Genomic DNA, 25,606 nt, shown 5'->3' on the forward strand with positions numbered 1-25,606 from the left:
CGCAGTCATTCAAATCACTCATGCTGCTTGCTGATAGGTCAGCCATCTCGCACAGAATTGTGGGGCATGTAGTGTTCATGCTGCGCCATCGAACCTTGTATAGGTGCCAGGAGACTGAAGATTTCTAATGCTTCCCCTGTATGGGTCACAAGGGCTGGAAAGTCCTTATTTTCGGTGCCAGTTCTTCCACAGTGAACCGGGCAGATTCCCGACCCAGCGGCCCGCTTTGATTGATGCGGTGGTGCTGCCCCCGCGGCTGGACTGCCGCGTGTAAATGTATGCTCCAAGGTTGTCCACCAGATTGGGGAGCACTCCAGGACCAGCGATACCACATGGACCATGCAGCTATTGTGGTGCAGCCTGACGCGTTTCGCTGATATAGCTTTCTCAAAGGCTGATCACTCCTGTTCTCCAATGGCGTGCGCAGTCATTCAAATCACTCATGCTGCTTGCTGATAGGTCAGCCATCTCGCACAGAATTGTGGGGCATGTAGTGTTCATGCTGCGCCATCGAACCTTGTATAGGTGCCAGGAGACTGAAGATTTCTAATGCTTCCCCTGTATGGGTCACAAGGGCTGGAAAGTCCTTATTTTCGGTGCCAGTTCTTCCACAGTGAACCGGGCAGATTCCCGACCCAGCGGCCCGCTTTGATTGATGCGGTGGTGCTGCCCCCGCGGCTGGACTGCCGCGTGTAAATGTATGCTCCAAGGTTGTCCACCAGATTGGGGAGCACTCAAGGACCAGCGATACCACATGGACCATGCAGCTATTGTGGTGCAGCCTGACGCGTTTCGCTGATATAGCTTTCTCAAAGGCTGATCACTCCTGTTCTCCAATGGCGTGCGCAGTCATTCAAATCACTCATGCTGCTTGCTGATAGGTCAGCCATCTCGCACAGAATTGTGGGGCATGTAGTGTTCATGCTGCGCCATCGAACCTTGTATAGGTGCCAGGAGACTGAAGATTTCTAATGCTTCCCCTGTATGGGTCACAAGGGCTGGAAAGTCCTTATTTTCGGTGCCAGTTCTTCCACAGTGAACCGGGCAGATTCCCGACCCAGCGGCCCGCTTTGATTGATGCGGTGGTGCTGCCCCCGCGGCTGGACTGCCGCGTGTAAATGTATGCTCCAAGGTTGTCCACCAGATTGGGGAGCACTCAAGGACCAGCGATACCACATGGACCATTGGAGAACAGGAGTGATCAGCCTTTGAGAAAGCTATATCAGCGAAACGCGTCAGGCTGCACCACAATAGCTGCATGGTCCATGTGGTATCGCTGGTCCTTGAGTGCTCCCCAATCTGGTGGACAACCTTGGAGCATATATATATAATATTTGCTCCAATTGCCCACAGATGAGTCTCACTCAAGCATATGCATAAGGTGGCAAACCTTTATTAAGGGTACAAGCGGCCTTCACTCCACAGCTTCAATCAGGCAGTCATAATGCGAATAGCCTAACGCGTTTCAAGAGTTTTTCCTCTCTTTATCAGAGGCAGTCGCTATCACACATGCGTGCTCCGGTCTCCCTTTCATAATGCATAGTTCACGCCCCTGGATGGGCGGGTCAAATGGCCCCACAGCATTATGGATGTTGAAGTCCCGGTACATCAGTCCATAGATGGTGCACTAATTTCTGCCACCATTTACAACCCGCCAATGGGTCGCCACAGAGAGTGTCCGCTTCTAATATATATATATATATATATATACTTTTTTTTGGGGGGGGAGAGTTTTATATAGCGCAAACTTGTCCCGAATCCTATCAGGTATCAGAACGCTTTACATAGCACCAGTTACGTTACATGAGGACACGCATTCATTTTTTTTTGTTAGGCACGGGGAGATTAAGTGATTTGCCCAGAATCACAGGATGTTCAGCGTCATTACCAAGACTCGAACCCAGGTCCGAGATCGAGCGCCCTAGCCGTTAGGCCAACTCCTCTCCCCATTTCTTTCTGGTCAATATTTAGTTGTTCTTCCAAGATTCTTAAGTCCATCATATCTTCTTGAGCTTGATGCATTGTTGTTTCCGCTTCACTCATGGCGATGGCTGCTTCATTTTCAAGAATTGGTTGTCCTTGTGGATCCTGACTCAGTGGTGCAAAACTTTGACTATCTTGAGAACTGTCTCTAGCAATATCAGCTGCAATAGGAGCTTCTTGATCTATTTCTTCATTCAAAATTTTGAGATAATTTGCAAAAACTGTGCATTCAGTGCTATCTTTACATGCATTGAACGAATCTTCATAGCACTGAAAATCTCCAAGTAATTCCAGTTCTTTATGCCGAGGCTTGAAGAGTTGCAAAAGTGCCAAATAGTCAAATTCTTTTTTTTATCAGGAGTATCACAACTCCGTTTCCTATGATTAATCAGATTTCCTTTACTATGTTTCACCAAACATCCTTCTAAACCAATCACTGCATATTTTTCTTCATTTATGTTCTCTGTAGTATTTATCTTAAAACTATAATTTTGCAGCACTTCATAGAGACATATGTTTTCAAGATGAGGACTTCTATTTGGATAGTATGTATCCAACATGTTTGTTTTAACAATATCTGTGCTTTCCGGTTAATTTAATGCTAAATATTCAATTTCTTGTATAGTTTTAAGTACTCAATTTCGCGTTGCAGCAAGACCTAGACTAACCTAAATAATTCCTCTTAAATTTGAATATAAATTTACCGAGGTTAACCAATCCGAACATTCGTAGGATCCAGTTTCTCAATGTAACAGCATCTTCAAACTAAAGCTATACAATTTCTTACTGAGACTCTTCTCGTGGGAAATTTCTTTCAACTTTATCTTTTCTGATTGTGTTATGTATGATGTTACATACTGAGCAACAGCAATGGAATTATCCGCAACATACTGGATATCCATATTAGCATTCCACATTGAGAGAATAACAGGATTATAATCATTAATATACTTTGATTCTTTGCTTCTTTTCAAATTATAAGTATTTTTGGGAGATTTTCTAGTAATGGTATATCTCACTTCTGACATGAAACTGTTTACTCTTCCTTTGGATATTACTGGTTGTGGAAATCCAAAGCGACATTTGGTATAAAACTTTTCCTTTTGACTTGTATTTCCATCGACCGTATTTGCCACATCGATGACTTTGAAACCGTAACGCTTTTTGCCTTAAGGTGTTTTGTTCTTTTGTTTTTGGTATAGCACATGTAACATAATCTTTTATGAAAGATAAACACAGTCTCATCCGAGTTAGTTCCAAATTTGGGTGCATCCTTGATCCATAAAAGCATATGTATATGAGGAGCACCTCTAGCTTGATACTCCTTTCTCCAAAAGAAATCAATAACTTCTCCAAGAGGAGGATTCTTTTTATTGCAGATGAAAGACATAATAGCTTCAAATCTATGATTGAAATATCTGCATACATTTACAGGATCCAAAGAACACAATTTTCCAGGAGTCTTGAATTCAATGTTTTTAATATTTGAATTTGCTTCTTGAAGAAATTCAAGTAAATCATCCCATGCATATTCAGCACAGCTTAGAGTAACCAACCACGTAGGAGTTCCTAAGTTCTTTAGCATGCACTTAAGTTCTCCATGACGACGATACCAATACTCATTAGTACTACGCTGACATGCCATCAAATTAATCAGTTGAGATTCCAGATGATCATCTCTCTGATATACTTTATCCATAAATTCCTTTGCAGAAACATTTCGAAGATGTACTCCTGTTTTTAATATAGGGTTGACTGCATATGAAAGTGCAGACAAGTCACTCTCAAACAAAAGATGAAATATATATGGAATGCACTGTGGAAATCTTGGATCTTCTGCATACAATTTTGTTGTCCGATATTCTGATGTAGGAATCTGTACTGATCGTTCGTCATATCGTCCACCTTTTCCAGTTGGAAACCGCTGCAGAAAACAAGCTTCCAAACTTTTTCCCCAAACACTCATGTGAGTCCCCTTTGCTTTTTCATTTGGAACAATTCAATAGTATTCAAATGTAAAGGATGTACACTATAATGTTCATAAATTTCTTCATGTCCACTTTTTCAATTTGGCCACTTGACATTTCGTTATCATCTCCTAAAAGTATTTCTTCTTCTTCCACATACACATTTTTGTAGTAATCATTGTTTTTTTTTATCAGATACAATGTTGCCTTTTGCACTTTCCTGACATCTACTAATTCCTGCCAGATTGTCTTACTCTTAGTAGGAACACCATTAACTAGAATAATTTTTGGTTCACTTTCTTCTTTCTCCACACCAATAGTTTCAATATTTTTCTTGAAATCTAGAGGTAAATCTACAACTCTTCCTTTTAATCCTCTCTGTAAATCTGTGAAAGGCAATTTACCTGTTTAAGGCTCCACACAAACAATAGCCTGAAACGGGTGCACAGACTGAATCAGAATAGACTCATACGTGTTAAATCCCTCAGTTCTGGAGGAATAGCTACCAACTCCAGATCATTATGGACAGCTCTTCCTGGCATTTTATTATTTGGTATAACCATATTTACAAATATGTTGATTAGTACCCAAATCAAAGCAATCCTCTACCAACAAATAAGTTGCAAATTCCTTCCACTTATCGTTATTTTCTTTTTCACTTTTTAAATACAGACCAACAGTGCTAGTCTGATAATTATAGTGACTTCGTCGACAACAAATACAAGTATAATTTGGCCTTTCACACGAAATTACCATAAACTTTGTAATTTCTTCTTCAAATTTCTCTGTACTAATATTTTCCACATTTTCTTCAACGCCTACTTCGATCAATGTCTCACTTTGTCGACTCTCTTCTTCCGGACCAAAGTAACGAAACTCTATCTCATCACAAACTTTTTTTACATCTGATAATGACCCATGCAAAAGAGCAGTAAGTCATTTAAAAATATTGCTGGACTTTTTGCATAATACAATCTTCTGACTAACTTTCGCATTTGAGACTGAAGTACTGCTAACATTCTAAAATGATGAAAAAGACTTTGACATACTTTTCTAGAAAGATAAGCCAGAGAATGTCCTTGCAAACCAGTATTTTTTCTCACTCTGCAAGGATCTAGTCCTTGTAACATCTTAATCTTTTGCTTAACGCTTTTTTTGCTATACTTTCGTAAGAAATTACAGAAAATATCAATAGTTTCCTGTCTTATACTGCAAATACTACTACAATCTCAAGTATACACTGGAGCTTTAGTACGTCTGCCTAGAACTTCATCAGCTACCACTTCTTCTACATTTCTAGGAAACATCTTTTCTTTTTCAATTGTAGAAGCGTCTTTAACCTCATAGCACGACCAGTGGTATCAACTGCATACAATAATGTATTGGTTTGAAAATAGCTCTCTTCATTAAAAAAGGCTCTGAACTTGAACTGTGTTTCCATTCACCCAAAAAAATCACAAAAGTTAGTTCTGTTAATTACTCTCTTCTTTTTACTTTTGGCCTTCATAAAACGTATTGGCTTATCTAATTCTGTTTAATATTAAAATGAATAATTTCCTTTTTAATTCAAAAGCCTTTTCAACAATCGTTTCAATCTGTAATTCGTTGGGACCCAATGGCTCCCCGCAACCTTCGGGAGCCGGCATAGCTTTTCGCGCGAGGAGTCGCGTACCCCTCGCGTTCACACCACGGGCCGCGACTCCTAATTTTAGCTGGAAATAAACCCGGCTCCCACCATTAATTTTTATTCGCTAGGGACCGTGGGGGGAGCCCCAATGCCCCCACGGTCCCATCGGTTCCCCGCGACCTTCGTGAGCCGGCATTGCTTTTCCACATGGGGAACTGCTGGCAGCTAAGACCTCCAAAGAAACTACAAAATCCCTAATAACCTTTGAGGCGTACTCCTCCTTCTTCACAGCCAAAATTAACTCTCTAGGAAAGGAACTTCATCCCGCCTCAAACTTCCCATCCCCTCCTGCCGGAACCCATCTCTCTTTTCACCCCCACCCCCCAAAGGCTATACCCAAAAACCAAGCTCACTGGTCCAATTTCAAGTTATATGAGGACCACTCCATCTTGAAAATTCTATCCTCCTTAAAACCGAATAGCCACTTCAACGACCCACTCTCCTCCAACTGCTTTGCAGCGACCCCCCCCCCCCCCCATTCATCATTCCCGTTTGGACTACAATTATCAACGCCTCCATTCTACAAGGGTCCATACCCGACTCCCTAAAAACCAGGCAATTCATCCCCATCCTAAAAAAAGCCACTCTTACTCCTGCTATTCCAGACAGCTTCAGACCAATATCCAATATTCCTCTTCTTGCGAAAGTGCTGGAGAAATGTGTGCAACTTCAACTGAGCCAACACATCGCTAATTTCAACCTGTTAGACGAAATCCAATCTGGTTTCAAGCCTGGGCATATCACCGAAACCACTATTCTTCACATTGTAGACGATGCTCTTCAAGCCCTTGACCAAGGCAAAACCTGTCTCCTTATCCTACTGGATTTATCTTTGGCATTCGACATAGTCAACCATGAGAAATGACTTGAATGCCTCGCACACACATTTTTTTCTGTGTAATTAATTTGATTCCAGCCTACCAGGTAACATTTGAACAGTACAGACACATAAATGACATTTAGTAGCAATCTGAGAAGATATAGGTTTATCTGTAATACTGTCTAAAATAGTAAGCATACAACTAGAACCCTGAAAAAGAAAATCAAGGGGCTGATGATGATGATGATGATGATGATGATGATGGTCTGAGTCAACAACTTGGAGTCTCATTTAGATTTGGCCTGAAAGGGGGCATTCATCAGAGGTTTGTGGATTCCACACATGCACGAGTCACGTCATTCAGAGATGTTGGAGATGCCCTGTTTCTGACAAACAAGCACTCCCTGTCTGTGCTTTCAAAGACCCCTTCCTGTTAGGTCCACAACTGGCATCCAGTGGCCACATCCGAATCGTGGTTCACACTTGACACATGTACACTGCTTTTCCAGCCCTCTGGTGCATCGAGGTCACAGGCAGGAGAAGATGATCTTGTGCTGCCAGCTCGCCAATGAATGTATCGTTCCTTAACCCCTTCTGTGCTCATGACGGAATGGTTCCGTTATGAGCACAACTTCTATAGTGTGCTCATGACCACCCCCCCAGAGAAATGTTAGTCGTTCTGCCCCTCTCCCCCACCCTCTCCCCCTGTGAGGGACAGAAAGCCCACTAGGAACCAGGGATTTGTTGTTGTTTTTTTATGTTGCGGTGGGGGCTGCCCAAAAAGGGCATGGTAATTCCCCCTCTCCCCCTGAGAAATTTAAGTCTTTGTGCCTCCCCCTGGGGGGCAGATGGGGGCAGTAGCCCCAATCTGCCCTCCCCAGGGGGGGCGAAAAGCCCACTAAAAACCAGGGTTTATTTTTTATTGACGTTCGGGTGGGGGCTGCCCAAAAGGGCATGGCAATGCACCCCCCCAGAGAAATGTAAGTCTTTGTGCCCTCCCTGGGGGCCAGATGGGGGCAGTAGATCCCAATCAGCCCTCCGGGGGGCAGAAAGCCCACTAGGAACCAGGTTTTTTTTTTGTTCGGGTGGGGCTACCCAAAAAGGGCATGGCAATGCCCCCACCCCCAGAGAAATGTAAGTCTTTCTGCCTCCCCCTGGGGGGCAGATGGGGGCAATAGCCCCCAATCTGCCCCCCCCAGGGGGCTGAAAAGCCCACTAAAAACCAGGGATTTTTTTTGTTGACGTTGGGGTGGGGGCTACCCAAAAAGGGCATGGCAATGCCCCCACACCCCCAGAGAATTGTCAGTCTTTCTGCCCCCCTGGGGTGGATGGGGGCTGTAGCCTCCAAACTGCCCTCCCCCCGAGAGGGCAGAAAGCCCACTAGGCACCAGGGATTTTTTTTTTATAATGTAGGGGTGGGGGCTGCCCAGAATGGGCATGAAAATGCCCCCACCCCAAAAACTATTACCACAGTCTTTCTGCCCTTCCCCGGATGCATATTGGGGCAAAAGCCCCTTATCTGTCCCCCGGGGGGGTAGAAAGCCGTCTAGGCCTCAGGATTTCTTTTTTTTAAATCAGGGTTGAGGTCAGCCCAGAATAGGCATGCCAATGCCCACACATCCTCCAAAAAATGCCACAGTCTTTCTGCCCCCCCGAGGGGCGGATGGGGGCAGTGGCCCCTGATCTGCACCCGGGGGGGCAGAAAGCCCACTAGGCGCCAGCGATTACGCTGGCTTTTTTTTATGCGTGGGGGCTGCCCAGAATGGGCATACCGATTCCTCCACCCCCAAAAACATAGCCACAGTCTTTCTGCCCCCCTTGGGGGCATATCGCGCCACCACCCCAATTTCCCCCCAGGGCGGCAGAAAGCCCACTAGGCACAGACTTGTTTTTAGCAATGTGCCTACCTGTGGATTTTGGGCCCTAGCGCAGCGGACACATAGGGAAACTGTAGTGGGCTGTTCCCACGTGTTCAGGTGATGAAGTAGACGTAGCCGAGATGGTTTTATGTAGTTTATTAAGTCCATAAGTAGCTGTTACAGCAAGCCCCACCAGGAGCAGCCTCCTAGCTGCTCAGCCCATCTTCCAACTGACAACACTCACACACCAGGCACCCAAGCATTCCGCTCATGTCACTCACACCAACATTCTACACGGAACACTCACACTGGCTGAGCAGCCAGTTACAAAGAGAAAGGGAACATCTATACATAACCTAGTAAACCTATACATTTTTTTTTAAAACTGGACACCAAGGGGAATCCAGGATGAGGTGACTTGAGTGCCTCTCACCAGGTTCTGTTACCCAGAATCCCTTGCAAACCTCAAACTTTGTAATAAAAAAAAAACATTTCCCTCAAATTTCTGTGTTGGAAAGTTCTGGAATCTGTGTGGATCCACAAAATTCCACCCACCCCGCATTCCCCAAAGTCTTCCGAGAAAAATAATATCTCACTTGTGTGGGTAGACCTAGTCCCCGTGACAGGAAACAGCCCAAAATGCAACGTGGACACAACATATTTTCACAGTGAAAACGGACCCTTTTTTTGCAAAGTGTCTAGCTGTACATCTTTAACCCTAGCTCTGCTGGCACCTAGAGAAATCTAGCAAACTTATACATTTTTTAAAACTAGACACCCAGGGGAATCCAGGATGGGGTGACTTGTCTGGCTCTCGCCAGGTTCTGTTACCCAGAATAACTTGCAAACCTCAAAACTTGTCAAAAAAACACATTTTCGTCAAATTTCTGTGGTAGAAAGTTCTGGAATCTGTGTGGATCCACATAATTCCACCCAGCCCGCATTCCCCAAAGTCTTCCGAGAAAATTGGTACCTCACTTGTGTGGGTGGGTCAAGTACCCGCGACAGGCAAGGGCCCAAAACCTATTGAGGCGACTTCAAAATTACCTATCACAAAACAACCTGGTTTTGCAAAGGGGGGTCCCATGAGTTGTTGGCCCTTGGCTCTGCAGCCACCTAGGGAAACCTACCAAACTCACACATTCTGAAAACCAGACAGCCGGGGGAGTCCAGCAAGGTATGGCTTGCGTGGGTCCCCCAACATTTCCCTACCCAGAATGTTGACACTCTCTGAGCATACATCCTTCAGCATGCAGCTGCTATGTCTCTGCAGCACATGCGTGAGCCTGTGTGTGTTTATCGCTATCCTTTTATTCATTCTACATTTCCTCTCTCTGTGCTACTCACCTGCCTCTTGGTTTCTGCTATCCAAGGCCCTCTTTATGAGGGACACCTGCCACTCTCTCCCCTCGTGGGGCCTGCAGCCTTGCGTGTGCCGCTGGTGCTCGTTTCCATGCCAGTCTTGTGTTTGTGTGCAGGTGGCAGTGCCTGGTTCTCTGTGCACTCAGTATCTGAGACTCTGTGCTTCACCTTCCATGTGTGCAGCCCACTCCCCCTCCTTCGAGAGGGGTGCACATCACCGTGTAACACTGTGACTTTTGTGTCTCCTTATCGTTTGTAAGGCATCCAGGTCTGTATTCAGTGCTAGTGTGTATGTGTGTTTGTCACGCTCGTGTGTAAGCAGTGTCCTTTTGTGTCCATTGTTTCCATTCCCACTTCCCTTGCATATGCTGTCTTCCCCTGCCTGTAGTGTCTTACTCCCCCATTTAGGTAGTGCCCGCCCCCTTAGGGGGTGGGGGGGGGGGGGGGGGTGGGGGTGTGTGTGTGTGTGTGTGCGCTTCTGCAGAGCCCCTGGCCTCCTCATATATAGGTTCAGAGTTCTGATCCGAATAACAAGCTGTTCTGCCCCCTCAACCTCCATTAAATGCACTGCTCCACTTCCCTCCACCACCCTTGTTTCAATCCCTCTTGTGCCCCATGCCAGGTGTCTGCGTATAACTCTTCCTCTGCTCTCTCCTTCTCTGTCGCTACAGGAAGCTCCATCACACGGCTGGAGGAGCGCTGTCAGTCCCTCACAGACTTCCTGTGGAGCCGCAAGCGTCCCATGGAGGATCGAGAGCTCCAGAGGCGAGCCACAGAGCTGGAACAGAGCCTGCGGGGGAAGATGGCACCGCAGTCCGGCCCGGGTAATCTCGGATGGATGGTTTGATGATTGATGCTGGGGGCGCATCACCAGTGTAGAAGCTTGTTTGGTGGCCAAATGTACTATGAACGAATCTCCCAGCTTCACACATGGATACCCGGGCCCTATGGGCTGTATTTGTTCAGTTCCACATCTTACGTGGTATGCATGTCATGCACAGACGTACAACCTTCATAGCTTGGACTTTATGCAAAGCCCACACCCTCCACATGTGCTGCTTAGACACACCTGCCCATTCCTTATGGGATACTTTTCGTATATTGACTCACACGCTCTCCACATAAGCACACATCCTTATCAGGTGCACTCTGCGCAGACTCGCATCTGCCATTCTGTGCACTAGGGTTATAGACCCTCACCCTGCATGGTGTGCACTCTATGCACAGATGGGCATACTCCCTGCTGGGGACGTGGTGCAAATAGCCAGACCTCTAAAAGAAAGCGTTCTACTTAACAGTCCACTATAGGACTTCAGCACCAGAATGGAGTTGGGCATTGAATTTAAAACTCACCAAATCACTTTGCGAAACAAAACGTGGAACAAAACAAACTGGGACCAACAACTATTTCGTGTTAGTAGTAGGATGTAGGAGAGGGGAATACCTGACAGTGGGAGCAGTTTGTGGGTATTAGTGCGGGATAAGCCACTCAGAATCCATTGAACGGAGTCGTTTGTGGGTAGAGAGGTGAACGAGCAGTAGGCATGTTTGACTGAACACACATAGGGTTGTTCCCTTTGCCCAGTGTTGTGTGCTTCGGATGGATCCCGTGGCTGGCTCTGGGTGCTGGGCAGCGCCTGTGGTGGGGCCTTCTGTTTACCACTCGTTTCCAAGGCCGGCAGTACACTGTATTGACCCTGTGTGCGCTTTGTGCGCCTGATTCCAGATTGGACAAGCCCTCAGCGCTCCCTCTCAAGTGTGGAGTTCAGAGAAGGCAAACACAATAACCAAAAGCGCGAGGCAAGCATCAGACTGGGAAGAGAAGCTCTTTATTGAGAGTAAGAAAAGACAGGGTCGTGTTTAGGAGCGAGGAACCCCCAGGCAGCAGAAGCTCAGTCCGGTCTTCTGCGCACATGAGGGGTGCTTTCCAAAGTGTGACCCGCAGCGCCTCCGCTCAAAAGCATCGGGTACTCTGCACCACGGTGGCTGTGGTGCTTTCTCTGCAGGGGAGGAGGCCTCTGCGTCTGAGGATGATGATGGGTTCATTGATCCTGAACTGCATGTGGCTCCAAAAAGCACGTTTCTCCCTTGTGTGTACCGAATATTGTTGCAGCCGTGTCGCGCCAGTTCCAGGGAACCTAGGAAAACCGTGGATAACTTGGAAATCTCCGTAACGGCAGTTTTCCGTGGGAACTCAAGACACTGTTGAAATTTCGGGAAATGCTGAGACACTTCTTTTTAGGTTTTTGCTCTCACCCGTTATCAATGCTTGAGAGGCAGAGAGCACTGCTGTTCGATGTGTGTTCACTGCAGAGGCATACATAGTTACATGAATAGAGCCATCCAGCAAATTGCTTCTTCCCCCAAAATAATACCAGGATACATTGTACTGCTTTGGACTTCCAGAGGGTAACTGCATATCGCAAGGATGCAGCGAACGATAGGGTGGTCCGGTGAGTGTACTGTGCGGTCGGTGTGAGCACATTGGAAAGCTCTGGTCTTCCAGAGGGTAACTGCATATCGCAAGGATGCAGCGAACGATAGGGTGGTCGGGTGAGTGTACTGTGCGGTCGGTGTGAGCACATTGGAAAGCTCTGGTCTTCCAGAGGGTAACTGCATATCGCAAGGATGCAGCGAACGATAGGGTGGTCGGGTGAGTGTACTGTGCGGTCGGTGTGAGCACATTGGAAAGCTCTGGTCTTCCAGAGGGTAACTGCATGTCGCAAAGATGCAGCGAACGATAGGGTGGTCCGGTAAGTGTACTGTGCGGTCGGTGTGAGCACATTGGAAAGCTCTGGTCTTCCAGAGGGTAACTGCATATCGCAAGGATGCAGCGAACGATAGGGCGGTCAGGTGAGTGTGCTCTGCGGTCGGGGTGAGCACATTGGAAAGCTCTGGTCTACCAGAGGGTATCTGCATATCGCAAGGATGCAGCGAACGATAGGGTGGTCCGTCCGGTGAGTGTACTGTGCGGTCGGGGTGAGCACATTGGAAAGCTCTGGTCTTCCAGAGGGTAACTGCATATCGCAAGGATGCAGCGAACGATAGGGTGGTCCGGTGAGTGTACTGTGCAGTCTGGGTGAGCACATTGGAAAGCTCTGGTCTTCCAGAGGGTAACTGCATATTGCAAGGATGCAGCGAACGATAGGGTGTTCGGGTGAGTGTACTGTGCGGTCGGTGTGAGCACATTGGAAAGCTCTGGTCTTCCAGAGGGTAACTGCATGTCGCAAAGATGCAGCGAACGATAGGGTGGTCGGGTGAGTGTACTGTAAGGTCGGTGTGAGCACATTGGAAAGCTCTGGTCTTCCAGAGGGTAACTGCATATCGCAAGGATGCAGCGAACGATAGGGTGGTCGGGTGAGTGTACTGTGCGGTCGGTGTGAGCACATTGGAAAGCTCTGGTCTTCCAGAGGGTAACTGCATATCGCAAGGATGCAGCGAATGATAGGGTGGTCGGGTGAGTGTACTGTGCGGTCGGTGTGAGCACATTGGAAAGCTCTGGTCTTCCAGAGGGTAACTGCATGTCGCAAAGATGCAGCGAACGATAGGGTGGTCCGGTGAGTGTACTGTGCGGTCGGAGTGAGCACATTGGAAAGCTCTGGTCTTCCAGAGGGTAACTGCATATCGCAAGGATGCAGCGAACGATAGGGTGGTCCGGTGAGTGTACTGTGCGGTCGGAGTGAGCACATTGGAAAGCTCTGGTCTTCCAGAGGGTAACTGCATATCGCAAGGATGCAGCGAACGATAGGGTGGTCCGGTGAGTGTACTGTGCGGTCGGTGTGAGCACATTGGAAAGCTCTGGTCTTCCAGAGGGTAACTGCATATCGCAAGGATGCAGCGAACGATAGGGTGGTCGGGTGAGTGTGCTGTGCGGTCGGTGTGAGCACATTGGAAAGCTCTGGTCTTCCAGAGGGTAACTGCATATCGCAAGGATGCAGCGAACGATAGGGTGGTCGGGTGAGTGTACTGTGCGGTCGGTGTGAGCACATTGGAAAGCTCTGGTCTTCCAGAGGGTAACTGCATATCGCAAGGATGCAGCGAACGATAGGGTGGTCGGGTGAGTGTACTGTGCGGTCGGTGTGAGCACATTGGAAAGCTCTGGTCTTCCAGAGGGTAACTGCATATCGCAAGGATGCAGCGAACGATAGGGTGGTCGGGTGAGTGTACTGTGCGGTCGGTGTGAGCACATTGGAAAGCTCTGGTCTTCCAGAGGGTAACTGCATGTCGCAAAGATGCAGCGAACGATAGGGTGGTCGGGTGAGTGTACTGTGCGGTCGGTGTGAGCACATTGGAAAGCTCTGGTCTTCCAGAGGGTAACTGCATATCGCAAGGATGCAGCGAACGATAGGGCGGTCAGGTGAGTGTGCTCTGCGGTCGGGGTGAGCACATTGGAAAGCTCTGGTCTACCAGAGGGTATCTGCGTATCGCAAGGATGCAGCGAACGATAGGGTGGTCCGTCCGGTGAGTGTACTGTGCGGTCGGGGTGAGCACATTGGAAAGCTCTGGTCTTCCAGAGGGTAACTGCATATCGCAAGGATGCAGCGAACGATAGGGTGGTCCGGTGAGTGTACTGTGCAGTCTGGGTGAGCACATTGGAAAGCTCTGGTCTTCCAGAGGGTAACTGCATATTGCAAGGATGCAGCGAACGATAGGGTGTTCGGGTGAGTGTACTGTGCGGTCGGTGTGAGCACATTGGAAAGCTCTGGTCTTCCAGAGGGTAACTGCATGTCGCAAAGATGCAGCGAACGATAGGGTGGTCGGGTGAGTGTACTGTAAGGTCGGTGTGAGCACATTGGAAAGCTCTGGTCTTCCAGAGGGTAACTGCATATCGCAAGGATGCAGCGAACGATAGGGTGGTCGGGTGAGTGTACTGTGCGGTCGGTGTGAGCACATTGGAAAGCTCTGGTCTTCCAGAGGGTAACTGCATATCGCAAGGATGCAGCGAACGATAGGGTGGTCGGGTGAGTGTACTGTGCGGTCGGTGTGAGCACATTGGAAAGCTCTGGTCTTCCAGAGGGTAACTGCATGTCGCAAAGATGCAGCGAACGATAGGGTGGTCCGGTGAGTGTACTGTGCGGTCGGAGTGAGCACATTGGAAAGCTCTGGTCTTCCAGAGGGTAACTGCATATCGCAAGGATACAGCGAACGATAGGGTGGTCCGGTGAGTGTACTGTGCGGTCGGAGTGAGCACATTGGAAAGCTCTGGTCTTCCAGAGGGTAACTGCATATCGCAAGGATGCAGCGAACGATGGGGTGGTCCGGTGAGTGTACTGTGCGGTCGGGGTGAGCACATTGGAAAGCTCTGGTCTTCCAGAGGGTAACTGCATATCGCAAGGATGCAGCGAACGATAGGGCGGTCAGGTGAGTGTGCTCTGCGGTCGGGGTGAGCACATTGGAAAGCTCTGGTCTACCAGAGGGTATCTGCATATCGCAAGGATGCAGCGAACGATAGGGTGGTCCGTCCGGTGAGTGTACTGTGCGGTCGGGGTGAGCACATTGGAAAGCTCTGGTCTTCCAGAGGGTAACTGCATATCGCAAGGATGCAGCGAACGATAGGGTGGTCCGGTGAGTGTACTGTGCAGTCTGGGTGAGCACATTGGAAAGCTCTGGTCTTCCAGAGGGTAACTGCATATTGCAAGGATGCAGCGAACGATAGGGTGTTCGGGTGAGTGTACTGTGCGGTCGGTGTGAGCACATTGGAAAGCTCTGGTCTTCCAGAGGGTAACTGCATGTCGCAAAGATGCAGCGAACGATAGGGCGGTCAGGTGAGTGTACTGTAAGGTCGGTGTGAGCACATTGGAAAGCTCTGGTCTTCCAGAGGGTAACTGCATATCGCAAGGATGCAGCGAACGATAGGGTGGTCGGGTGAGTGTACTGTGCGGTCGGTGTGAGCACATTGGAAAGCTCTGGTCTTCCAGAGGGTAACTGCATATCGCAAGGATGCAGCGAACGATAGGGTGGTCGGGTGAGTGTACTGTGCGGTCGGTGTGAGCACATTGGAAAGCTCTGGTCTTCCAGAGGGTAACTGCATGTCGCAAAGATGCAGCGAACGATAGGGTGGTCCGGTGAGTGTACTGTGCGGTCGGAGTGAGCACATTGGAAAGCTCTGGTCTTCCAGAGGGTAACTGCATATCGCAAGGATGCAGCGAACGATAGGGTGGTCCGGTGAGTGTACTGTGCGGTCGGAGTGAGCACATTGGAAAGCTCTGGTCTTCCAGAGGGTAACTGCATATCGCAAGGATGCAGCGAACGATAGGGTGGTCCGGTGAGTGTACTGTGCGGTCGGGGTGAGCACATTGGAAAGCTCTGGTCTTCCAGAGGGTAACTGCATATCGCAAGGATGCAGCGAACGATAGGGCGGTCAGGTGAGTGTGCTCTGCGGTCGGGGTGAGCACATTGGAAAGCTCTGGTCTACCAGAGGGTATCTGCATATCGCAAGAATGCAGCGAACGATAGGGTGGTCCGTCCGGTGAGTGTACTGTGCGGTCGGGGTGAGCACATTGGAAAGCTCTGGTCTTCCAGAGGGTAACTGCATATCGCAAGGATGCAGCGAACGATAGGGTGGTCCGGTGAGTGTACTGTGCGGTCGGGGTGAGCACATTGGAAAGCTCTGGTCTTCCAGAGGGTAACTGCATATCGCAAGGATGCAGCGAACGATAGGGTGGTCGGGTGAGTGTACTGTGCGGTCGGTGTGAGCACATTGGAAAGCTCTGGTCTTCCAGAGGGTAACTGCATATCGCAAGGATACAGCAAACGATAGGGTGGTCGGGTGAGTGTACTGTGCGGTCGGTGTGAGCACATTGGAAAGCTCTGGTCTTCCAGAGGGTAACTGCATATCGCAAGGATGCAGCGAACGATAGGGTGGTCGGGTGAGTGTACTGTGTGAGGTCGGTGTGAGCACATTGGAAAGCTCTGGTCTTCCAGAGGGTAACTGCATATCGCAAGGATGCAGCGAACGATAGGGCGGTCAGGTGAGTGTGCTGGGCGGTCGGTGTGAGCACATTGGAAAGCTCTGGTCTTCCAGAGGGTAACTGCATATCGCAAGGATGCAGCGAACGATAGGGTGGTCGGGTGAGTGTACTGTGCGGTCGGTGTGAGCACATTGGAAAGCTCTGGTCTTCCAGAGGGTAACTGCATATCGCAAGGATGCAGCGAACGATAGGGTGGTCGGGTGAGTGTACTGTGCGGTCGGAGTGAGCACATTGGAAAGCTCTGGTCTTCCAGAGGGTAACTGCATATCGCAAGGATGCAGCGAACAATAGGGTGGTCGGGTGAGTGTACTGTGCGGTCGGTGTGAGCACATTGGAAAGCTCTGGTCTTCCAGAGGGTAACTGCATATCGCAAGGATGCAGAGAACGATAGGGTGGTCGGGTGAGTGTACTGTGCGGTCGGTGTGAGCACATTGGAAAGCTCTGGTCTTGCTCTTTGGTTCCAAGCTTCAGCCTGGTCCAGTAGAGCTGTGGTCATCTCCCATTCCTGTCCGCGCCAGCTTGTCTGCAGTCTCTTGCAGGGTGTTGTGCGGTGGGTAGGGGGTTGGCTTATTTCTCTATGTTCTCTGTCATGTGGCACTTGCTCACCCATCCCCCTCGGACACACAGGGAAGCACTGAGGGGAAATAGAGAAACTTTGCAACAGGGAAGTGTTGGGCGGTCACACAGGGGCGTTGGAGACACTAAAATTCTGGGGGGGGGACAGGGACAACCTTGTGCACTTTCCAGTGACCCTATACAAATCACCGCCCGTTAAACAAATACAATTGCATACTTTTGAAGTGAAATATTGAGAAAAGCAGGCATGTAGTCACAGTTTGCATGTATGCTTTGTTATTTACATTCATATAGTAATGAGACCAAATGTTTAAAAAAACATATATATGAATCTTGCATCTTAATGCACAAAGGAAACAAAGGCCGCTGACTTAGGGTGGGGGCGTCGTGTTTGCAAGTGCATTATGGTTTGAAAAGTACCTGCTGCTGCATTCCTGGTCTCCAGCAATTTTCAGGCAACAATAAAAATGTGAAGATAACTTTGGTGATTGGTGATTAATGTTCTTTTTTTGAGAGAGATCGAAGGCTTGTCTAGTGAAAGTTTTAATTCAAAAGGCCAGTGAGTTACTGCTTTTGTCTGAGACATTCTTTTGGTATTTGAAGTTTATAAGTTAAAATCCTAACATTGAACAGTGAGCTATTAACCGTCATCAAAGAGCTGCATAAAAACTTCAATGTATAGATTAGAACGTTATGATTTTTCCCCAGTCTTTCCCTATCCTAATGTTGGAAAATGGGTTCATTAGGATAGAAATCTTCTGATTATTGAAGAGAACCCCCCAACCATGGTGTTATGTTTTACATTCTGAGTTTGTGTTTCTCTAGTGTTGCAAAGCCGCCCTGGGCACTCCCCAACTTTTTGCTGACTGGTACTGTGGTACCTGACTGACTGACCCTGGCCTCTGCCTAAACAGCCAGTGCTATTCTGAAAGAGGCACTTAAAAATACAGTGAAAACACCTACATACACTAGGGTGCACTATGGGTTAGGGTACCCCTATGATTGGCATGACCTCTCCTATAAGGCCCTAGTACATAATAGGGCAGGGGGGGTTAGAACTACTTTTAAGTCCCTAGAATATAATAAGGCATGGCAGTTTAGAGGCCAGCAGCCCTTTCTGCGCTTGCATGTGTGCACTGCTGAAGCCTGAGGTCAGTTTAAAAGTAGCCCTGTGTTATAGGGCTGCTTTTAAAATGCAAATTGTGCCCAAACTCGACTTTTGGGTTTGGGGAACTTACAAATTGATCAACTACAATGTTGGGGCAAAATTAAGTGGAAAAATGTTTTCCACTTAACTATGGCTGTATCATAATTGCCACATAATACATCATCTGCTGCATAATCTAACGATTTCCTCCAAAACAATTTTGTAGCTCAAACGGATCCCAAATTACTAAAAGAAATGTGACTTGTGTTGCTGTGAAGTTTAGGGCCCTTTGTAAAGGTTAGTAAAGAAAACAATTCCTAAGAAAACAATTGGTCCCAGACACTCCTAATGACACTCAAGTTAATACCTGTAGGAGAGTGTAGTATGCAATCAATTCATACCACTGAAAATGTATAATGTAAAGGCACATTCAACAGGGAAATCTCATAGATAAGAGGCCAACCAAAGTCAATTAAATTGCAAACATCAATTTATTTCCCGCTGAATCATATTCATAAAATGCAAACTTAGGGGCTGACTACGATGGCAGGCGGACTTCAGTACCACCGCCATCGAATCGGGGAATGGGACCGCTGGCCTCCAAGGTGGAGGCCCCACGATAGGCATTACAATGCGACTGCCACTACGGTGTTCGCAGTGCCTATCTTTTACATTGCAGCAGGTGCTGCTGGCTGCATCATCCGCCGCAAAGTAAAAAAAAAAAAAGGAACATGTTAAATATATCGGTGCCTACCACATGGTGCAGTGATATGTTGTGGGACATCATAGATGCCCCCCAGGACCCATGTCTGGGGGCCAGGGGTAAAGGGGCCTGCTACGGGCCCCCAATGTCCCTTTCGCCAGCATTTCCATGGCAGGTGAACCGCCATTGATAAGCTGGCGGGTAAGGGACATCGTAATCCCTGCTACGGTGCATGGTAGGCACCACCAGCATTGTAGGAACCACGAGCCCCTCCACCACACCGGCGGGCTCAAGAAGCCCGTCGGGTGCGTGGTGGTTGGTCTTTCCGACCGCCAGGTAACCACCCGCCATTGTAATATGGCGGGCTGTGATGCAGTCACTAATGGCGGTGGGACCGCCACCGACTGGGTGACGTGGCGGTCCCACTGCCATTATAATCACCCCCTAAGTTTGGTGTGCATGCAAATCCTACATTGCCAACCCCTGGCAAGTTGCACTGCTAGTGCTGGAAAAAGGCCAATGGAGGTACCAATGGGTGAGGTGGACTGGCCTCAAGGGCCTTGTGACCTCAGTGACAGATTCACTGTCGATCTAGGATGTGCTTCTTCATATGCCTGCCCGTAAGACTGGAAGTGAACTGCAGTATGGATTGTGGTGGACACGTCCACCTGCGGGTGCTAAGACACCTGGGCTTCTAAGGTCTATCGGGCCTTCTAAGATGTAGCATCGGAATAAGCTCTGTCAGGAGTGTGGCATGGTGAACTGGTCATGAAGGTCTGAACATGGTTCTCCAGTTCCAAATTCAGCAGCTCTGACCAGAGTGCCACATTCTCTCCCACACTGAACACCATACTGCCCCACTGAGAGAAACTCGCACTGCCTTCAGCACAACTCAATTGTGCTGCGACTAAATTCAAATTATGCACTAGACAACAGTAAAATGCTGCCTGAAAAAAAATGAATAACACCCTGGAAAAAGCGAACACTCCTAGGGAATGCAAGAATAAGCAAAGCATGTGAACTGTAATCGGAAAAAAACATGGTTACCTTAACGGTTTTAAACTCATTATTCAGAAATCAGTAAGTGATTTTGCCTGAAAAGTTCAAGACATGGCTACTGGACCAGGAAGGGACCCCTTTCAATGTCCATTGCTTATATCCTTTCAAAATGTATGCAGTTTGGTTTAAAAAAGACCACATCCCCAAACATAGAGCCGCATTTTATAAGCTAAAATAATTAAAAAGTTGAAAACGATCATATTAAACGTTTCCACTCTACCCATCAACCAGGTATTGCAGTCCCTTTAGGAATGGCGCACTGACCCACCCAGGGAAAACAATGTTGTTCAAAGAAAGAAGATAAAAAGAAAGTAGCGCTTTCACTGGCAAACTCTGTAAAGTGGCGCTAATGTGTGTGGGTGTAAATAACAGTCTGGCCTGTCTGCTGTCCACTCTGTATCGCTTTATTTAGGTATTTAACTATTTTTTCTCTCCATTCCGAGGTTTTTCTTTTCAATAGAAAACGGTCAGAAAGTGAGGACATTTACAGCCAAAGTGTTTAGCCTTTTTTTGGATCAATTTCACAGGGGAACAAATAAAGAAAAGGAGAGGCAAGAGAGAGTACCTTAAGAGCTGCCTCTTGAAATCAGCACGTAAGCAGGAGCGAGACAGAGACAGAAAGAGATGGAGGAATAAAGAGAGGAGGGCAGCCGCCAGAGGCAGGTCAGGAGTAGTGGACACGGTCCTTGCCATGAAGGAAAAGAGACAGCGTTTATTTTTTCTCCGTTCTCTGCCCTTCCCAGACCGGCTGAGCCTTCCTGCAGCATAACAAAAGGCAGAGGGCGGGTGGCCTCTGACTCCAGGCAGGTCAAGTGCAGGGCCATTAGGTAGCGCTTTCGCGTGCTAATGGCCCTGCGATAACAGAAGGGAGAGGGGAAATTCCTTTGTCCCCTCGTCCCCCCCATCCTTGTCCCCCCCACTCCAAAATCTGGGGGGGATATATCCCCCGCGTCCCCCATACTTCCTACGCCCATGCGGTCACACATGCCTTCTGTACATCTCATTGCCAGCGACAAGGAGAGTGTAAGTCCCCATGGCATGGTCAGGAAGTGGTTTGCTTCACAGACTCCCTTTCTGTGGCGCAACATGACATGCGGAGCCACAAAGAGAATGGTGAGCGCCAGGGGCGTAACACAGGCCCCCGCATCCCCAGCGGTGCGGGGGGGCCCGACCTGCAGGGGGCCCCCTCCCCACAGTACGAATGCCGCTGCCCGCGTCCCACGCAGTGGGACATCAGCAGGGCAGCTCTCTAGTGGCCGCCCGTCGCAGCCTTCCCCCTCTTCTGCCTCGCGCGTGAGGCTACGCCCAGGGAGGAGACCTCCCAACAGTGTGCAGGTGGAGGCGGGCCGTTGGGGGTGGGGGGCGAGGCTAGCCCCCCTACTTAGGCGTCCCTCTCGCCCAGCTCCTCCTCTGCTTGCTGCGTGCCGCTCCAGCTCGGACATGCGTATTCCCACCCTTTCCGCTTACCCTGCGTGGCGGAGACAGCGCGTTATTGGAATGTTTTAATGTTTTCTTTTGCGTTGCAGGCGGAGTTACAGGGCGATCTGGATGCAGACGGGTACAGTAAGGGTACCTCTGCGACAGGCGGTACAGTAAGGGTACCCCTGTCCGGCACAGTAAGGGTGCCCGAGCCAAGGTCCAGGAGCCGAAGGGGGTTCTGGGAAGACCGCGACGGCGCCCCGTTAGTCCTTCGGGCGGTTGGGGGGCCTGACCAACCGGGGGTGTGCCACAACACGCTCCGCCCCTGTCGGAAGGGGCGGGAGTAGGAGACAGATCACGTGACCCAGTGGATGATCTGAAAATAAATATGTGCCACACTGCCGGGCATCGACCCACCGTGTGTGCTGGCTCACCAGGCGGGCGGAGCAGCTAGGGGCTGCTTGCCCTGGATCGCCCGTAAGATAACCCAATTTTATTGTCATACTTATGTTGTATGAAATAAACCTGCAGCAGTTCTTCACCCACAAAGAAAGTGTCAGTGTAATCATTGGGTGACGTCTGTGCATGTGTGTTGATTGAAGCGGATGACGGTGTGGTCACTAGGCCTGAGCGCTCCGTATTGAATCCGGAGTGGGGGCTCCTCCGTGGACACGGCAGGGGGGGCGCTTAATCTTTCGTTACGTCACTGGTGAGCGCCGAGCTCAAATCTGTGTTGTCCTGTCCTTAGTTCGGTCGGGGTCAGCAGCAAATGTCTCGCCACTTCAGCAGCCCCCCTGGCAGCCTACACAACAGCTGGCCTTTGCTTCTGGTGCTCACAACTGCGGGTTCTTGGCATGCATGGCAACATGTTTTCTAATTCGTCAATTCAGGGCAAAAGCGAGCCTTTGTCTGCTCCAGACTCGGTGGTAGTACATGCAAGTTTTCTTCTCCTTTTGCAATCTTTTTCCTAGTTTGGGACACAGAGCTCAGACTGTAAGATTCAAGGATGATAAAAGTTTTAGTCAGAATCTATAGCAGTCTGTGCGAATTCAGAACCTTACAAAAGATTATACTACAAAAATAGTATTATACTGTTCCAAGTCGCTGTCTATTATTTAACCTTTCTCTGAATATTTTCAATATCCGTTTCTTATATTTTCTTAGCTGCTTCTGTAGCAGCTGTATGTGGGATGGCCAGTACATTTAGCACAATTGAACCTTGTTTGTTTCTCCTTCTTTCCTCTGGACCTTTAAGGAAAATAATAATATTTTCATTTTCATGCAATGTATCTATAGGCTGTGTGTTAGAAAGTGGATTATTCATTGGTGTGGATGGGAGTCCATCACAAGGATTAAGGCCACAGACTTGTTAAGGTAAAAGGCAGCTTCAAAAATGTAATCTGAGCTTAGATCCCCCCACCCACCCCCCTCCCATAGGTAGGTATGTCACAGAGCTCATAGGCTTAACTTAGAAAAATGTGTTCTGTATATAGCAGTAACAAAAAAAGTAAAAATACAGCACAATAAACAGAGAAAGATTTAATGAGTAAATTGACACCAGAATCACGACAAATTCTGTAGGAAGACCGTGGATATACATTTTTTAAACTTAAGGCAAAATGATCCAAGAATAAGTACAGTACCAATACAAAAGGGTTGGTTCAAAGGTAGGTGCAAAAGCACAAAAAGAATGTCCGACGCAAGGACTTTGTCAGACACGAAAATTGAATTACTCCTGCTCTGAGTTTTTTCTGTCAAAACAAATGGCTTCAGCAATATCTCATCCAACACCTACACAGCTTCTAGTGGGCTTTGGTGGACACCGCCTGCAATCTTGCTCCGCTGGAGGATTTTCACTTCCAGCTCAGAGACTTAGGCCCTGATTACAATGGCGGTCGGACGAGCATCCGACCGGCATTGTGTTGGAATGGAATCCAACTGACTAGTAGTTGGAGGTTGCATCTGACAAACTAGGATGTGAATGCCCATGAGGTAGTCGGAAACAACAATTTCTCTATTGCGGCTTGTACCTCGGCCAGAAAAGGGCCGCAACACAACCGCATTGGAAAAATGGATGTTTGCAAACATCCATGCGCCAGGCACCACTAGGTGCCTGGCACGCGGTGTATGGATGTTTGGGGGGGGCACCACAAGTGCCCCCCAGGCCTCATAGTGGAGGCCGCAGACAGACAGAGACCCTGTTAGGGGCCCCTAAAGTCAGTTTCCGACAGCCTTTTTATAGCGGTCATCCTGTCATTGAAAGGCTGCCTGAAGGGGACATCGTTATCCCTACGGCGCTGCCTGAGCCTTGTTGGTGATTACTTTCCGACCAACGGTCAGAAGGGCTCCTTGAGCCTGTCGGAATCGTCATTTGGTCCCTCCACATACTGCCTCCGACCGCTGTGCATCTTATTGCCACGGTCAGACTGCAGCCCTAGATGTCTGTCTGACCACAACCGACAGGCTGTTGATTGAGGTCTGACTAACACCATAATGAGGGCCTATGTTGGACCAGGACGAACCCGCATAATGCATCTGCATGCGCTCCGATGCTGTTGGCCTGAAACCGTGCATAGGTCCCAGTCATTCGCGAACACTTGCTACTTATTAGTGCTTTCTATTTCATGGATCCTTTTATCTTTAAAACAATCATATTTCTGGTTATTCTTATTGGATTTATTTAGTTTTTTTCTGTTTATCTCAAATTGCTTGTGACATCTTTGTGTCGCATCATAACTTTATTTCTGTTTTGGTACTATATAATTACTTTGCACATTGGCTATAAGTTAAGCTGCTTTGTGCCATAGCTGCCAGGGGATTGACCTCAGGTTAATTGAGTGACTTTAAGGGTTCACCCAGAGAAGGGTTGTGGTTATTACTTGAGGTGGGTAGTGACCCTCTTAATTAATAACTCAATTGTCTACAGGTGTAGTCTCCTCTGATATTGATTGTCAATTGTTACGGTGTGTGTGTAGCTTTCAAAGTGTGAGCTATCCATCAATGTATTGGTATTAGGTTTGCTGTACGTTTTGATTAAATTTTGTTTCCAAATTTTCAGTATTGTTATAAGTAAAAGAAAGGCTGTGGAAGCCCTGTTGGGACAAAACCTCAAAGAAACTAAACAAATGCACTGTTGAAAATTAAACAATGACGCCATGGATGATTTATTAAAAGAGGTTGAATCACTATTAAAAACACAAGAAACTTGTAAAGGGCCTAACACTTAAGGAGAAAAATTTGTGTAAATGTTTGAAAGAAATCTAAAACGCCAAAGAAAACATACCGGCCCTTGCATATGACCTCAATGACCGATTTCATTCTACTATTAATTAGAAAAGGGCCTAAAGCCCCGAATGACCATGTTTACTTGGACCCAATAGTAATATGCTCAATCCTCTTCGAGTCCCTTATGCGTATACAATCTGAACCCGCAGGGCCTGCAAAAGATTGGAGGTAAAGTGTCGTAGTCACCGTCCTTCGAAGCATACGCTTGCAGATACACCACACAAGTCAACATTAGATATTTCTAATTTGACCAAGGCTCTAAAAATGGAGGTAGTGGTAGTAGTGAATACACCACCAGACTATATCAGTAAGCTTACTAAAATAGATACTGCTATAGCCAATACTGAACTTGCTCAAATGACCTCTAATTGTGATTCACTTATTACAACTCATTTACTGAAGGACTCTAGCTAGAGGGTAATTGCAAGTCAACTGCCAGATAAAGCTACCTCTACCAAGTAAGAAGGACAGACTCCTAGAATCACCACACCCAGTGGGACTTGAGAAATAGCTATAATCCCTCTGGTTGGAAGTTCAACCCATCTTGTGAACCAATCTTGAATGAACCCAGTGGTAGTATGTGACTAGTTCTATCAACTCTGGGTATAGAATTCATACTGATTATGCATTGGGGGATACACATTGCCTCCAAAGGCTTGACCATCAAGGTATCTTACCAAAATCCAGCTCAAGACTTTGATGTCAACCGCTTCCAGTCCTATTGACTGAAAGTGCTCAAATGCTTGTGCCTAACTTACAGCAAGACCA

At 47.9% G+C, this 25,606-nt stretch overlaps 1 protein-coding gene across 2 annotated transcripts in view; it reads left to right on the forward strand.

Moving 5' to 3' along the window:
- The window catches only part of METTL17 (methyltransferase like 17), a 195,040-nt gene that overhangs the window by 43,975 nt on the left and 125,459 nt on the right, over positions 1–25,606 (forward strand). For both annotated transcript variants that reach the window (XM_085651776.1, XM_085651777.1), the window contains exon 3: positions 10,350–10,502. In XM_085651776.1, the coding sequence (XP_085507902.1) occupies positions 10,350–10,502 (153 nt within the window). The remainder of the gene's footprint in view (positions 1–10,349; positions 10,503–25,606) is intronic.

The sequence above is a fragment of the Triturus cristatus genome, chromosome 4_1 (genome assembly GCF_964204655.1).
Source record: "Triturus cristatus chromosome 4_1, aTriCri1.1, whole genome shotgun sequence".
NCBI lineage: Eukaryota > Metazoa > Chordata > Amphibia > Caudata > Salamandridae > Triturus > Triturus cristatus.